At 53.7% G+C, this 15789-nt stretch overlaps 2 protein-coding genes across 14 annotated transcripts in view; one reads left to right on the forward strand and one right to left on the reverse strand.

Moving 5' to 3' along the window:
- The window catches only part of DAB2IP (DAB2 interacting protein), a 167044-nt gene extending 160253 nt beyond the window's left edge, over positions 1 to 6791 (forward strand). For 10 of the 11 annotated variants that reach the window (XM_071574628.1, XM_071574631.1, XM_071574632.1 and 7 more), the window contains 2 exons: positions 266 to 353; positions 1840 to 2888. In XM_071574628.1, the coding sequence (XP_071430729.1) occupies positions 266 to 353; positions 1840 to 2007 (256 nt within the window). In that variant the 3' untranslated portion in view covers positions 2008 to 2888. Of the gene's footprint in view, positions 1 to 265; positions 354 to 1839; positions 2889 to 3128 lie in introns of those variants that run through there. The other variant, XM_071574630.1, reaches the window with a different exon arrangement.
- Positions 6792 to 10612: 3821 nt separating this feature from the next.
- Positions 10613 to 15789, reverse strand: part of TTLL11 (tubulin tyrosine ligase like 11) — a 40303-nt gene continuing 35126 nt past the window's right edge. Inside the window, exons 9-10 of one of the 3 annotated variants that reach the window (XR_011699487.1) lie at positions 13034 to 14400; positions 10613 to 10753 (exon numbers count right to left, since the gene is read on the reverse strand). Coding sequence is in view for 2 of the 3 variants with exons in the window: in XM_071574418.1 (XP_071430519.1) it covers positions 14162 to 14400 (239 nt within the window). In the remaining variant the exon portion in view is untranslated. Of the gene's footprint in view, positions 14401 to 15789 lie in introns of all 3 variants that reach the window. The other 2 variants (XM_071574419.1, XM_071574418.1) reach the window with 2 other exon arrangements.

The raw sequence follows: 15789 nt of genomic DNA on the forward strand, positions 1-15789 counted from the left end.
CTCCCAGCTCTAGATCCCTTCCTCCCACCCAGTGGGATGTGGTGTTTAAATTTGTTTGTGACACCTTTACCTGAGGCAGCCCTCATAAATGGGTCAGTCTTCACTGTTGTGTCACTTCAGCTTTGCAGAGTCTTCTGGACAGAGCTCCAGGAAGGAATAAGAGGCAGGAAAAAGCTTGGTTTGTGTGTAAGAGGAAGTAGAGTGTGAGACAAATACCTGTGCTTAGCAGAGCCCAGCCAATGTAATTTTTCCTGCGTGTTCCCAGGCTGATGTCAGTGGAGGAGGAGTTGAAGAAGGACCATGCTGAAATGCAGGCTGCTGTGGATTCCAAGCAGAAGATCATTGATGCACAGGTGAGTGCCCCATGCCAAGGCTGCAGCAGAGCTCAGGGTGCTCTGCCAGCACAGCCTGCCCCTGCAGCAGTGCCAGCCTGGCTGTGAGAGCATGGGGTGGGTCAGCAGGTGGGGACAGGGCAGTCCCAAGTCACTGGCACAGCACCCCCATCTGTCCTGCTGTTTGCAGCCCTGGAGTGTGGCAGGAGGCACTCAGGGTGTGGGGGTGGCAGTTTGGGCAGGGACCATGCCCACAGTTCAGTCAGTGAGTGGAAGGATCATACCCCCTGGAGCATTGCTTGGTGCTTCGTGTCCCAGTGGTGCTTCCAGGACCTGAACACGAGGAACACACAGGCTGGCCAGAGCCAAGCCAGCTTCCTTCAGCCTCTGGGCTGTGGCTTGTAGGACTGAGGGTCTCAGTTACTGCCAATCAGTTACAGCAGAAGGGGAGCATCATGTGTTGGGTGCAAAACACTGTGCTTGGAAAAGAGAATCTGAAAATACAGTCCATAATGTTTTAGTTTGTCTGTAACAGAGACCAGCATCAGTGTCACAAAGAACAGGAGTGGCACAATCAGGCTGCAGCAGGAAGCTCCTGCTCCCATCCTAACGATGCTGTAATTGGTGAGAGTTGCCATCAAAGACATCCTGGGAGGGTACAAGTCATTTAAACTATTAATTTACACTAACAAAATCAATTAAACACTGACAGGAATAACTGTCTTGGGAGAGCTTGAGTTTAGAAAAGGAATCCTCCCATCTTTGCAACGGCTGAGTTAGAGCAAACAGTACAATGAATTTCTGTATAACGGAATAATTAGAGGAACTTCGTTACCTCCATTTTCTTCAAGACCTGAAATGAATGCAGCTCACACGGCACAGGCCAAGGGTGTTTGTGGCTCTGCCAAGAGCAGCAGATGGCACTGACAACCCCTGCACCTCCCAGTGCCAGAGGGAAGGGTCCTGGCCCAGGAGGCCTCTGGGTTGCTGTGGGGACAGGCCCTGCCAGCCAGAGGGACAGACCCTGCCAGCCCCGGGGGACAGACCCTGCCCGCTAGAGGGACAGACCCTGCCCGCTAGAGGGACAGACCCTGCCAGCCCCGGGGGACAGACCCTGCCAGCCAGAGGGACAGACCCTGCCAGCCAGAGGGACAGACCCTGCCAGCCAGAGGGACAGACCCTGCCCGCCAGGGGGACAGACCCTGCCAGCCAGAGGGACAGACCCTGCCAGCCCCGGGGGACAGACCCTGCCCGCCAGGGGGACAGACCCTGCCAGCCAGAGGGACAGACCCTGCCCGCCAGGGGGACAGACCCTGCCAGCCAGGGGGACAGACCCTGCCCGCCAGGGGGACAGACCCTGCCCGCCAGAGGGACAGACCCTGCCCGCCAGGGGGACAGACCCTGCCAGCCAGGGGGACAGACCCTGCCAGCCAGAGGGACAGACCCTGCCAGCCAGAGGGACGGGGCTCGTGCCTGTCCCTGACGCCGCTGTGCCCTTTGCTTGCAGGAGAAACGCATCGCCTCCCTGGACGCCGCCAACGCCCGGCTAATGAGTGCCCTCACTCAGCTGAAAGAGAGGTACAGCATGCAGACACGTAATGGGATCTCCCCCACAAACCCAACTAAATTGCAGATCACAGAGAATGGCGAATTCAGGAACAGCAGTAATTGCTGACGCGCGGCGGGCGCTGCCGCGGGAGGAGGCCCGGCCGGAGGGACCGTGAGCGGCGGCGCCGGGACCGGCCCCAGCACCAGCCCTGACTGCGGACGGCGCCGACCGACCCGGCTGGCGAGAGGCCAATGCCAGCAGCACTTTGAGGGACGGGAATGGCGAGTGTGAGATGAGTGGCATAAGGAAATAACAGATTCGAGAATCGCTGTCACTGTCGGATTTGAATCAGTGTTTAATGTGCAAACAAAAGTCAACCTTTTCCTTCCCAACGGCCCAAAGGATGCGCCTCCCCCCTCCCGGCAAGGAGTAACGTCCTTGTGGCAGTCAGAGAAGTGGAGGGAGCTGGGCAGAGCCTGCAGCAGGCAGAGCCCAGTGAGCCCAGCTCGGGGTGCTGCTGGTGCAGCGTCCGAGGGACGGCAGCACAGCCCGGCTGCCCCTCCTGTGGCTCCCCCCGGGGCACAGCCCTCCAGAGTGAGCCCCAGCCCAGCCCAGCGGCCCTCCTGAGGTGGCTTTTGTGAGGCCACTGACTTTTACAGCATCCACAGGGCGTTTGTGCAGCTAATTAGTGTTGAATTAACTCTGCCCATCCAGGGAGCACAGTGCAGGTGGAAGGTCAGGGCATGTGGTGGCCTAAGGGGTGCAGGGCAGAGGAGATGGGCAGGGCTGGTGCTGCTGGGGGTCCCTGGGCAGCCCAGGGGCACAGAGCAAGGCCAAGGCTGTGGCACACGAGTGGAGGGAGGAGCTGGCACCTGGTGAACGGCGACCCGATTCCTGTCAACTGCTTCTGCTCTCTCTCAAATAAAGGGGAAGAGTTTTGTAAGCAATAGCCCCAGGCACTGTCCCCCATGCACTTCCAGCCACAGAATAAAGTGAATGTTGCCTGAGCTTGGTCCCTGAGCTGTGATTGAGGGACAGGGGCTGGATTTGCTGGTGCCCGTTGCGGTAGAGGGGGAGCGAGGGGCTCCGTGGAGTGGCAGCCTCCTGCTTGAGCAAGGGGGCCCTGTGGGGATGGAATGCTCTGTGCAGAGAGTTGTGCTGTTTCTGGGGAGAAAAACAGACAAAGAAACAAGAAAAAGCCCTGAAGAACCATGAAGATCGGTAATTGTATTTCTTTTCTTTCACAGTATGCATTAGAAAAAAAAAGAGCCCATTTTCTGGAATACTGTCCTCTTTAAATTGGGAATGAGCACTGCATGGAAATTAACCGGCTTGAAGAATGTAAAACATGGTCATAAGGGAGTAACCACCACGACCAGCAGCCACCAGCGAGAGCCCCCTTGTCAGGAGCCCTGTGCAGGCCCGAGCCAGGATTAGACTGTGCCAGCACAGGACGCTGTGCTGGGGTCACCCCTTCACGGGGGTCGCGCCCTCACCGCCCGCCACGCTGTGTTGGCCGCTCTGGGGCTCTGGCAGTTAGTCCTGCACAGTCCCACTCTCAGAGCAGGGCCCTCGTCCGAGAGCCAGGGGGTTCTCTGAGGCACCTGGGAGTGCACAGGTACAGGACATCTGCCTGTGCTCCCACCCAAGGGCCACCCACTGCTCAACGCCCGGCCCAGCTGCTCCTGCCATGTGTAGATGTTCCAGGGGACGAGGATGTTCCCTGAGCTGTGCTCAGGTGCCGTCTCCAGCCTCTCTGCCCCGGTGCCTGGGCAGGACACTGTGCCAGTAAGCTCTGCTTTGCCGTGCTGCCCCACAGCCATAAGGCTCCTTAACAGCATTCTTCCACATGCAATTGTTTGCAAAATTAAAGATGGGGGTTTTTCCTACACACTTTGCTGGTGCCTGGAAGCCCTGGGCCAAGCCCAGGAGGAGCAGAAGTGTTGCACTGAGGTCTCCACACCTGCCAGCACGTGCCGAGGGGCGCAGCACAGCAGACCCCAAACGGAGCTCCTCAGAGCAATGTCATAACTCAGATCTTATGGCAAGTACAGTCACCTCTGAATTTTGGAGACTAGCACAGATGGCTTTGAAGAACCTCACAAAACTGACAAGGTTACAACTGGAGAAAGACCCAGACAGGTTAGGAATATACAGGGTACTGTGAACCGTTGGGTACGTGCACTCACATCTGCCACTGTCTCAAATACCTGATAAGAACCCTGCAAAAAGACTTACTTTAAATGCTGTTGCCCTGAGATGTGTGTTGCCCTGATTGTTTTTGAATTCCAAATATTTGTGTTGTCAGAGACTGGAGGTTTTCAAGACAGAAGTAACGTAGAGCAATGGAAACGCTCCAGGGCACGGGGCAGGCGCCACCAGCGACGTTTCCATTCATACATGGAAGTAATTTTGGGATGCAGTCAGTGCTCTCTGTAAGAGCTGGAGAAAGAAACACCCACAAACCAGTTGTTTAGTGCTGAAGCTGAGCACAGTCCATCTTAATCTTCTCCTCCACCACAAGCCAAGGCACTGCTCCCCCTGCCCCAGACTCCTGGTTAACCTCAGCCTGGCAGGTTACTGAACACATTGTTCTGCTGAAATAGCAGGAACACTTAAATCCTTCCACAGCCAGTTATTAACAGTTCTGGTGCCAACACCTTCTCAAGGTGTTCAGTTTCCCGAGCCAGTATGAAAAGAAATTCAAATCAGGACGAAGCCTCAGTACAGTAGAGATTCCCCCCACCCCGTTTTTCCCTGTCTCCTTCCCCTGCAATTGTCAACAACTGGACCTCCCAGTGACCCTCCCCTGCAGCGGTTTGGGGGCAGGTGTTGAGGTCCAGGCTCAGTTCAGTTCTGTTCCCTCCGTTTGTGTTCTGTTATTTATAAGCTGTACCTTGACGTGTGTGTGTGTGTGAGTGAGAGGGCCCTGGCGCGGCCCCGGAGCTGGTCCCTGGCGTAGCAATACCCGAGATGATCCCCAGAGGTGCTGCAGCACCAGAGCCCACAGCCCTGCCCGAGCTTCGATCGGCTCCATCTCCTCCCACTTCTCGCGCTTTCTACAGTGAGAGGCTGTTCTAGTGCAAACTCGTCCAAGTGTAAACAAAGCAAAAACACTCCGATTTTTATCTTAATACCGGTCTTAATATTTTTTGTAAATGTTTTCAGTGTTTACTGTACCATATCTATCTCACTAACAGTTGTATATAGTAATTTAACTTCTGGTGCTGCTTATTCGGGCGGGATTTGGCTGCATCTCTGCTGTGGTGGAAAGGTGGGCTCGGGGGGCACATCTGGATCCAGCCCCAGGTTCCCTTGGGGACCTGAGGGGAGGGCAAGGAGAGCAGCCCGGGATCCAGATTTGTGGTGGGCCCACCTCAAGGATTGTCTGAAGAGTTTTGATTTGGGGTTTTGTTAAACTGTAGTGAAGGCTCCTGAAAAACGAGCGGGTTTGTGTAAAGGGGATAGACTGGACTGAGCAGAATCCCAAGGTCTCTGCAGTCTGTAAGTACCATCACTTTGGACAGGGATTATGGCTCCAGTGCCAAAAGCTGGGAGGGACCCAAGTCCTTCCCCATGCCAACTAAAACTACAGTGTAGTCACCAGCCCCTTTTGCACCAGTTTAAGCAAATCCTGCCACCATCCAAAGAGTCCAGTGTCACTCCACATTGTCATTTGAGTCTGGATGGGTTTGTTTTCTGCTTTTGCAGCTGTTAAGCACTGATTGCACTGTGAGACCACACGGAACCCTCTGGCCTGGGAGCCCCATAGGTTGGTTGCTGCAGGGGCAGGAGTGGGTTCTGCAGCTGTGAGGGACTTGCTGGGCCTAAGTGAGGTGTCACAGGCAGGCTGTCCTAGGGAAGCAATCAGCAAGGAAGCAATCATTCCCAGAGTTTGGATAGCTCAGTGGATCTCCCCTGTCCCTAATGCCCATGCCCAGATGCAATAGAGAACACACTGAGGTCTGTTCCATGATGGACAAGGAGAGCATTTTGTCCCAGGAGATGGCAGAGCCAGTGATGTGAGCAGCAGCTCCCAGGCCCTGCCCTGCCCTGCACACACAGCTCTGCTGGGGAAGGACGAGTCCAGAGGGGACAGCTGTGACACTGTCCCTGGGTGGACACTCCATCCTTCCCCACAGGACTGTTGGGGCCACTCCTCCCCAAGGTTTGCATTCCAAGCAATGCAGGTGCCAGCCTGGCCAGGATGAGGCCTGTGTGGCTCAGAGCCACGGCCTCCTGGCCACCAGGAGCTCCCTTCAGTGGCCACAGGCAGGGACACTGCCCATGTCCCACCAGCTCTGGCTCCTCAGGGCAGTTCTGAGGACCCTGCTCAGCCACGGGCTCAGCCCCCCTGCCCTGATCCTGCAGAGCTGAACTGCTGCCTGTTCCCGTGGGGAGGTGACAGTGTGGGAGCAGAACAGCAGCAGCACCAGGACATGCAGCTCCTGGGCCTCCCCAACCACATCCAGCCCCGAGGGCATCGCACAGAGCCAGAACAGCCACGCTGGGGCAGAGGGTTCCACAGATCCCCGAGCTGTGCCAGTGCTGTAAATGCCATGTGGCTCTGCATCAGCTACCCCAGAGTGCAGCCTCCATGTTCACATATTCCTTTATCATACATCACTGTGTCTTAAGATATACCTCTCTCTGTATATCTGCTTAGGCTGATACTTGTTCCTGATAAGCAGTCGCTATGTTTTATATCCTCTTATAAAGAAAAAAAATCTTCTTTTGTAAGTATGTTTAAAAAAAAAAGCAAAGTGGAAGTGTTTGCTGAATCTCCTTCAGCTCCTTTTAAACTATGTAATAATGTACAGAGAAAGTTGTTGGTGTTCAAAGAAATGATGTGGCTGTGCAATTTATGTACATTTGCAATTAGAAATATTAAAGATTTATTTAGATATTTTACATAAGTGCTCCAGCACCTCTACTCAGTCATTTCCAGCTTTTAGAGCACCCTGGCACATGCCACCTGCACACATGAGTATGTCCTGTCTGTCTCTCCAAACCACTGGAATCTGCTCCCAGGAGCATTTCAGCCCTGACCTGGCTCCATCAGATGCTCAGGGGGGTCTGAGAGTGTGGCCTGCTGCCCATCACTGCCCCACTGCTGCCCCACCACTGCCCATCACTGCCCCACTGCTGCCCCACTGCTGCCCCATCACTGCCCCACTGCTGCCCCATCACTGCCCATCGCTGCCCCACTGCTGCCCCATCACTGCCCCACTGCTGCCCCATCACTGCCCCACTGCTGCCCATCACTGCCCCACTGCTGCCCCATCACTGCCCCACTGCTGCCCCATCACTGCCCCACCACTGCCCCACTGCTGCCCCATCACTGCCCATCACTGCCCCACTGCTGCCCCATCACTGCCCCACTGCTGCCCCACCACTGCCCCACTGCTGCCCCATCACTGCCCCACTGCTGCCCCACTGCTGCCCCATCACTGCCCCACTGCTGCCCCACCACTGCCCCACTGCTGCCCCATCACTGCCCATCGCTGCCCCACTGCTGCCCCACTGCTGCCCATCACTGCCCCACTGCTGCCCCATCACTGCCCCACTGCTGCCCCATCACTGCCCCACCACTGCCCCACTGCTGCCCCATCACTGCCCCACTGCTGCCCCATCACTGCCCCACTGCTGCCCCACCACTGCCCCACTGCTGCCCCATCACTGCCCCACTGCTGCCCCACTGCTGCCCCATCACTGCCCCACTGCTGCCCCATCACTGCCCATCGCTGCCCCACTGCTGCCCCACTGCTGCCCCATCACTGCCCCACTGCTGCCCCATCACTGCCCCACTGCTGCCCCACTGCTGCCCCATCACTGCCCATCACTGCTGCCCATCACTGCCCCACTGCTGCCCCACCACTGCCCATCGCTGCCCCACTGCTGCCCCATCACTGCCCCACTGCTGCCCATCACTGCCCCACTGCTGCCCCACCACTGCCCATCGCTGCCCCACTGCTGCCCCATCACTGCCCCACTGCTGCCCCATCACTGCCCCACTGCTGCCCCATTGCTGCCCCCTCCACTGCCCCTCACTCCTTCCAAACTGCCCTTCTGCCTCTCCAGTTCAAGCAGAAAACTTGGAGGAGAGTCATTAAAACCCTGGGCAGCACCAGCCTCTCCGCCTCATTAGCATCACTGTAATTAGCTCCTCTGGGAGAGGGGGAGGCAGACTGGCAGCGTGGCAGTGAGTTGGGATGGGAGGGCACCTGTGGCTGTGCCCGAGCTCAGCAGCTGGACCCGGCCTGGGCACCAGGACCTTGAGCCAGATGGGAACACCTCCCACTGCTGATCCTGCCAGGAACAGGCACCTGTCCAAGGAGGGAAGGCAGAACCCACCAAGCCAAAATCCTTGCTTGGGGCACTGCCATCCCCCTGCCATCCCCCTTCAACCTTGATTGTGAAGGTTGACAGAAAGAAAAAAGCACCCCTGGAAACACAAGAGCATCTCAGAAAATGCTGCAAGGAGGGATTAGTCAAAACCACCTTGACTTGGTTAAACCTCCTTAGTGGCTGTTGTGGGTTCATCAGAGCAGAGCTGAATTCTCACCCCAAACACCCAGAACATCCCTGTGCACTTGGCAGCTCCAGCATCCGTGGAGCCACTCCCAGGGCTGGGAGAACGGAGACTTGGAATTGCAGCTCAGCAGCCAGAACCACCACAGGAACAGGGGGCTGGGATGGGGCTCATACCTGGGGAGGGCATGGACACAGTTTGTTACTGTTCCTCCAGTAATAAAGAACTCTGCTCTTGGCTCCTGACAATCATTTTCCCTCACAGCTTCCCAAGCCCCCCACAATCACTCCCACTCCACTGCAGCGGGTGAACCTCAGCATCCTTATTTTCACAACAGGGAAATGCAACAAGAACAAAACTTTCCCGATGCCTCCAGAAAGCTACAACCCCCAAAGAGCTGATCTCCCTCCCACGCAGAGCAGCCCGAGCTCCCCAGCAAACACCCTCTGGAGGAGGAATTCAAAGGCAGGCAGTAAACAAACCTCCAAAGCCTCGGCCCCAGAGACAGGAGTGCAGCCACTCCTGCCAGGGAAGTCAATAATGACAGGCAAGCAGAAAGGAAGGAGCGGGAAGAACAAGAGTCATTAGTGGAAACTTGTTGTTTGTGCTAATTAGATCATTATCTGGAAACTGTTATTGATGTTGCTATTTCAGCTCCTGCTGCTGTTCACAACTTTATTTTATCTGTGTCTATTGACTGCCCACACTCTTCCATGTCCTGCAGGAAGGGCTGGAGGTGCCAGGTGAGAGGAAGAGAGAGAGAGGACTTGGACACCTGCAGGATTTCTGCTGCTTCCCACCTGGCAGCCAGCACAGCCCCTCAGCACGTGGAGAATATTGATGCAGGCCCTCTACATGATCAGATTTCCCCACTGGTGGTATGAGCCATAATTGAATAACCTCAAACATTTGATTTTTGTGCCACATCTTTGGGGAATGAAGCCTGAATAACAGAGCTCCCAAGCTGACTGGCTGATTTATCACAGTCACTGCTATTCCTCCTGGAAGCCACAGCCCTCCCTCAGCCCTGGGCAGGGTGTTCTGGGGGATCTGAGCTGATGAGAGGACAAGCACAAGCTCAAGACTCCAAACCACAAATCGGAGCTGGGTTTGCATCCAGAACTCACATTCCCACCTTTTCCTGCGTGTTCACCAGTGTATCTGACCCTGACCTGTAGAAGGGCTTTAGTACTTCCACAGATGATGAACAGGAAGAGGGAAAACAGCATTACATCAGCATAACACACTTTTGATTTTGCCCTTTACAATTTCCCTGCACTACACCTGCAGTAAATTGTTAAAAATCCGAGCACTGGCCCCTCCTGCATCCCTTGCTCTGCAGCCAGAGCCACTCCCAGGCCCTCCCACTTGCTTTGTCTGGACAGTGGGCAGGACTGGGAATACTGGGAAACCTCAGCAGGTGTGAAGCCACTGTGCCTTCAGCCTGCCCAGCTGGCCCTCCCTGAGCTCTGATCCACCCCCCAACAGCCCCCAGTGCTGCACCAGAACAGAAGGAGCTCCAATCAATCACCCCAGTTAAAAGCTGCCATTAGCAAACACCACGGGCCCAGGCCAGGGTAATTCAATGGGATGTGCTTGGGCACGCAAGGTAATGGGTTCCAGCTGAATACCATGGGATCCAATCTCTTCAATGGGAGGTTAAATGAGGCTGAGACAGAGACCAGATGGATTTAGCTGAGTAGTGCTGCTGATTTTAGTGTGTGTGCTTAAGGTGAAGTGAAGGTAAGTAAGGCAGAAATAATCTGAGAGACAAGCAGGAGCTGGGCTGCTGGGCCTCATCCTGCTGGAACAAACCCAGCAAGCAGGAGGATGCTCTCCAGGCACTACAGATGGAACAGCCAGAGAAAAATAAATACTTTATCAATCTCCCCTCATGGAGGAACAACCCGAGGGCAGAGTGGGACAAGTGGAGCATGGCTGGGCAGATGCAGACACCTCTCTGAGGAGGTTCCAGAAGGACTCAGGAGTCCAAACACCATCTCTCATCCACCCAGGAGTCTGCAGCAAGCAGAGGACCCAAACTGGTGCTGTGCCCGGGCACAGCAATGCCCTCCCTCCCCATGGGGGTGTGGGGCTTTGTAACCCTCACCAAGGCAGGGAGGGACCTCAGAAAAGGGAGTGCTCAGCACATTCAGGCAGGGAAGGGGGTGGAAATTCTGGACTCACGTGCCTCAAATCTTTGTTAGGTGTTGTTTTATTCTGATTTCTATGCAGAGAGGAATTCCAGACCCAGCATTCTGATAACGAGGAAGATTTCAGTGGTACACAACATCCACATCAGCTATGTCATAAAAGGAATAGTGAGTGCTGTGATATTCTCTGAAAAGAATACATAGAAAAGTACTATTAAAACCTCAGTGCCTGCCACCTTTCATGTATTGTGTCTTTAGTTAGAGAGGAACCCCAGGATTAACAGATTAGCATTCATGTTCTGGATAAAGTGTCTCTGGTCATTTCCACGAGCACTGACTGGTAACTCAAAAGGCTCTATGAAATTGGATGCTAAATAATATCCAGAGGAAATTGAATTAGACAGGAGGGAAGAGAAATGTGACTGCCATTAAGTCTGCAAAGCTCATTCCTGGTTTATCCCCTCCCCCCTCTCTGAGAATAATATGGCATTCGATTTTCCAATTACATAAATACATGAACACTGGATTACTAGAGGTGGATAATTGAATATTTTGACTATTCTTCAAGGGACCCTTCATATCTGAAGTGGGAGATGAATAGGGTGTGCTGGATGTACAGGCTACAAAAACCTCTGCTCCATCCAGAGAGTATAAAGATCTCCAGCACAGAGAGAGATCTTATCAGTGTTCCATATTCAAGAGTTAATTTATTCCACTGATATCAGGGTAACTTATGCAATAGCAAAACTTGGGTATTTTAGGCCACAGATTGTACTACTTGAAAGGTGTAAGGAAAGGCATTCTCAGTGGTAGCATTTCAATCCCACTCCTCTGTAACTCTCTTTCCAGGACATCAATCACCAGATGAGAGGAACTGTAAGCTATTTTCCAGTAACACACTGCCAATTGCAAGACAAATGTCAGATGTCACAGAGGGAGAAGTAACCATTTTTCAACTTGTGAATGTCTTCAAATATATTACAATGAAAGTGTGGGAAAAAAATGACCCTTTCAGCTCCATTTGTTCTGACAGATGCCAGACCTTGGAGTTTGGCATTTTATCTTCATACTGCAATAATCTTCATGAAACTCCAACAAGGCTGAGGGCAGTGGCATTAGACTACAATTGTCCTCTTATGTACAATACAGAACATTTCCAACAGTCTGACCATTGAACTAAAAAAGATCCATCTCCTACTATTTGATTGGTGTTGCAGAAAAAGGAAAGGAGAAGGGCCCCCACACCTGGGGTTAACACATGCTGGGGATTAGTTGGTGTGGGCTCAGCCTGCCCCCTGCACTGCACTGCCATGCTGGTACTGCCCCTTGGGAGAGCACATGCTGCTTAAACTGAAAGCAGGAAAGAAACTGAACATTCCCTGGTAAAAACTCACTGGATACCATGAGGTGTGCACTTAGTGCATGCCCTGAACAGTGGCCTGTCCCTCCTGCCACTGTGCCCCCTGCATGGGCACCTTTCTGTGCACTTAGTGCATGCCCTGAACAGTGGCCTGTCCCTCCTGCCACTGTGCCCCCTGCATGGGCACCTTTCTGCTGCACCAGCCACTCAACATTCCGACCTGGAGCTCAGGGAATGTTCTCCAGTGCAAGGCTCAGTGCCCAGCTCAGAGCTGTGCCACTTCTGACACCGTGGAGGGCACTAAAATATAAGCAAAGTCATTCACATTAAAGAGTAGACAAAGGAGGAAAATCAAACTGGGATGCAGCCACACATTACTGTGCTAAAACATGAGACCCCAAAGAGTTTCACTGAACAGCCCTGAAGTTCCAAGTTGTTCCTGTCCCTGTTGTTTATATCCCATTATTCCAGCCAGTCTCTGTTCTGCTCAGCCCCCCTAGGAAGCAGGGGGAGCCAGGGTTCATTTCCTGAAAAATAGGAATCCTCTGTACAATTCCAGTGCTACAGCCCAGCAATTGTGACACAATAACCTGTTAACAATATAGATCTAATTTGTACAGACTTACACTGTTATTTAAGGGAAAAAGTGAAGAATATGTGCAAAGACGCACAGAAATTCTGCTCCAGATGTTCCTGCAGGTCTCAGTAGGGTAACAAACATGCAAATGGCAAAATTAAACAAACCTAGAATACAGTCAGTTTAGGCTAAAGGCAGTGACAGGACTGGTTTCACTGGAATTGAAATGGCCCTTACACTGTACAGCTTCCTGCACAAGCAGTGCTGAGTCCCTGAAGACAAAACCTCAACTTGAGTCACCAAATTTGACAAGGAAGTAAAATTTTTTCTGTGAATAAGTATGAGCTTATTGGTTCTGTGGAAGGAAAGGATAAATAGCTTTAGTTTTTCTTTTAAAAACTAACAGTACTTGTCATGGCAAAGACATGTACAAAGAAGTAGAAGCCAAAATGTGATTTCAGTGTTTTAAACTGCCTTTAAAAAAGAAGTACACAAACAATGCCCAAATCTGTATCGCTTCCAACACGTACAGTCAAGCCATTGAAGAAGAGGGTCAAAGCCTGAGGTCTGACCACATTCCAGGTTTCAGTTTTCCAAAGTCTGGTGTTTGCCACTGCAGCTCCTTGGTCTCTGTGACGTGTCCTGTGCTCACAAAGCAAGGTCATCCCCCTGACAGGAGTGTGGCTCTGTCCCAGTGCAGCCAGGCCCTGCTGCTGTGCCTGGCTCTTCCCCTCATGGTGTCCATGAGGACAGCACAGTTTGCCACAGGAGCTGCAGCCACAGAGAGGGGAAGGAACAGCCCCTGCCAAGGCCATGGCTTGAGAATGGCCATGGGCAGGAGACTTTCTGAGGGTCCCAAATCCAACCCAGCTGGAACACACAGCTGTGGCTCCAGAGGAAGGAGAACAGTGCAGCTGGAGCTCAGTGCAACAGGGCACACAGCTGGGCACGCAGCTGGGCACACAGCTGGGCAGGGCACACAGCTGGGCACACAGCTGGAGCTCAGTGCAACAGAGCACACAGCTGGGCAGGGCACACAGCTGGGCACACAGCTGGAGCTCAGTGCAACAGAGCACACAGCTGGGCAGGGCACACAGCTGGGCACACAGCTGGAGCTCAGTGCAACAGGGCACACAGCTGGGCACACAGCTGGGCACAGCTGGACACACAGCTGGGCAGGACACACAGCTGGACACACAGCTGGGCAGGGCACACAGCTGGGCAGGGCACACAGCTGGGCAGGGCACACAGCTGGGCACAGCTGGACACACAGCTGGGCAGGGCACACAGCTGAGCTGGGCAGGGCACACAGCTGGGCACACAGCTGGAGCTCAGTGCAACAGGGCACACAGCTGGGCATGCAGCTGGGCAGGGCACACAGCTGGGCAGGGCACACAGCTGGGCACACAGCTGGGCACAGCTGGACACACAGCTGGGCAGGGCACACAGCTGGGCACACAGCTGGGCAGGGCACACAGCTGGGCATGCAGCTGGGCACACAGCTGGGCAGGGCACACAGCTGGGCACAGCTGGACACACAGCTGGGCAGGGCACACAGCTGGGCACAGCTGGACACACAGCTGGGCACACAGCTGGGCGCACAGCTGGACACACAGCTGGGCAGGCACTGCCAGCTCTGACCCCTCAGTGTGGGGCTCCTACAGCCTGCCAGCCTGGTGGCCCTGGGGCTCCGTGGGGGCAGCACAGCCAGGCTGAGGGGCAGCCCCCCGGGCTGGCAGGGCCCCCCAGCCCCACAGCAGCCGCCTCTCGTCCAGGGCAGCCAAGTGGCACTCACAGAACTCCAGCAGTGATGCCACCTGCTCGTGCAGAGGGAGGGACTTGTACTTCTTCTGGGCCAGACAGAAGAAAGCTTCCACAAAGGCCTGCAGACACATCCCTGCAAGGAAAAGGGGTTCAGAGGAGACAGGGAGCACAGTGTTCTCTGCTGTAATTTAGGGGTAACACCAGCCCTTGTTCCTCATGGCAGCCAGACCAGAAGTGTGTGTGCCAGGTGTGGCCACTGCAATGCCAGTTCACAGCTTTGCTTTTAAAGGGCAGCCATCCAGAATGCTCAGAAAGGAAAGGAATTGTCTGTCTGCCCGGGCTGTACTTGTGTGTCACACACACTGAGGGTCCCAGAGCAGGGTGAGCCCAGGCTGGTTACACACAGTGACATTCTCTACCACTGAGGCAGTTTCTGGCTCTGCAGACTCAGCCTGGAATCCAGAGGCAAACTAATACAGCAACAGCTCATTTTAAGGTATTAAATTGCTGTGATATCAGCCTTGATTTCTGCTGCCTCCAATATGAAGCTGAAACCAAATCAGACTCACAGGAATATGCTGAGCATCAAGGAAAACAATCCAGCTGGAGAGAAACACCAGTTTATGTCAGCAATTGAAGCGAGGCTTTTCAACCCTGTGTTTTGAGTGATGGACCTAACCCAAAGTTCACAGCAGTGTGTCATTTCAGTCTGCAGCACTGGGAAGACAACCCCATTACCAAGCAGCACCTCACTGAGGTGTGAGTTTATTTGAAGTATTGCTCCCCTCCTGCACAGGTACAAGCCCTTGGGAAGGTGAAGAGGCCATACCCAGTAATTCCACAACAGTGGGTTTGTTTCAGCCCAGTGAAAACCAAACAGCTGAAGTGTGCAGTGCCAGGAAATGTCTCTGCTATAATAAAACTCTGCCTCTCCCCAAACAAAAGTCCCCTGCAGAAGCCACATGCTGCAGTACAGACTCCTCAGGTGTTGCTCCATCACACCTCACTAATGACACAATTACCACAGCCAAGGGGAAGAGGGGCTGCACATTAGCACTAATCATTGTATTTAAAACCTTGAAGTAATACCCACTTGAAATCTTAACTAAGAAGCCAGACCCCAATGGGTTGTGCAGAATGGCAGCCACAAGGCACAGTCAGAGCTGCTTTGTGCTTTAACTGGCTCTCCCAGTTTGAACAGACACTTAAGAAGATTATTTCAGGATGAGATATTGAAAGGTTTGGGGTTTTTAGCTTAGTGTTGGCTTATTGATGCTGCAGGAAAGGCACCTTTTCAAATATGACAATTACATTCTGAAGTATAATTTCTCTCAACCAAGGCTGCAGCTGGGGTCGTTCACAATCTTGGCTGTAAAACAGCTTGCAAAGGAATTGTTGGGTTATCTGAAAGCAGCAGCTGCCAGCTCAGTAAATTATTTTATCAGTCATGGTGAGCTGCAGGCAGGGAAAGCACCTCTGGTAGCACACACACTTTCTCCCCAGAAGTGACACTCGTGTGAAG

Source organism: Pithys albifrons, chromosome 20, assembly GCF_047495875.1.
Source record: "Pithys albifrons albifrons isolate INPA30051 chromosome 20, PitAlb_v1, whole genome shotgun sequence".
NCBI classification, from domain to species: domain Eukaryota; kingdom Metazoa; phylum Chordata; class Aves; order Passeriformes; family Thamnophilidae; genus Pithys; species Pithys albifrons.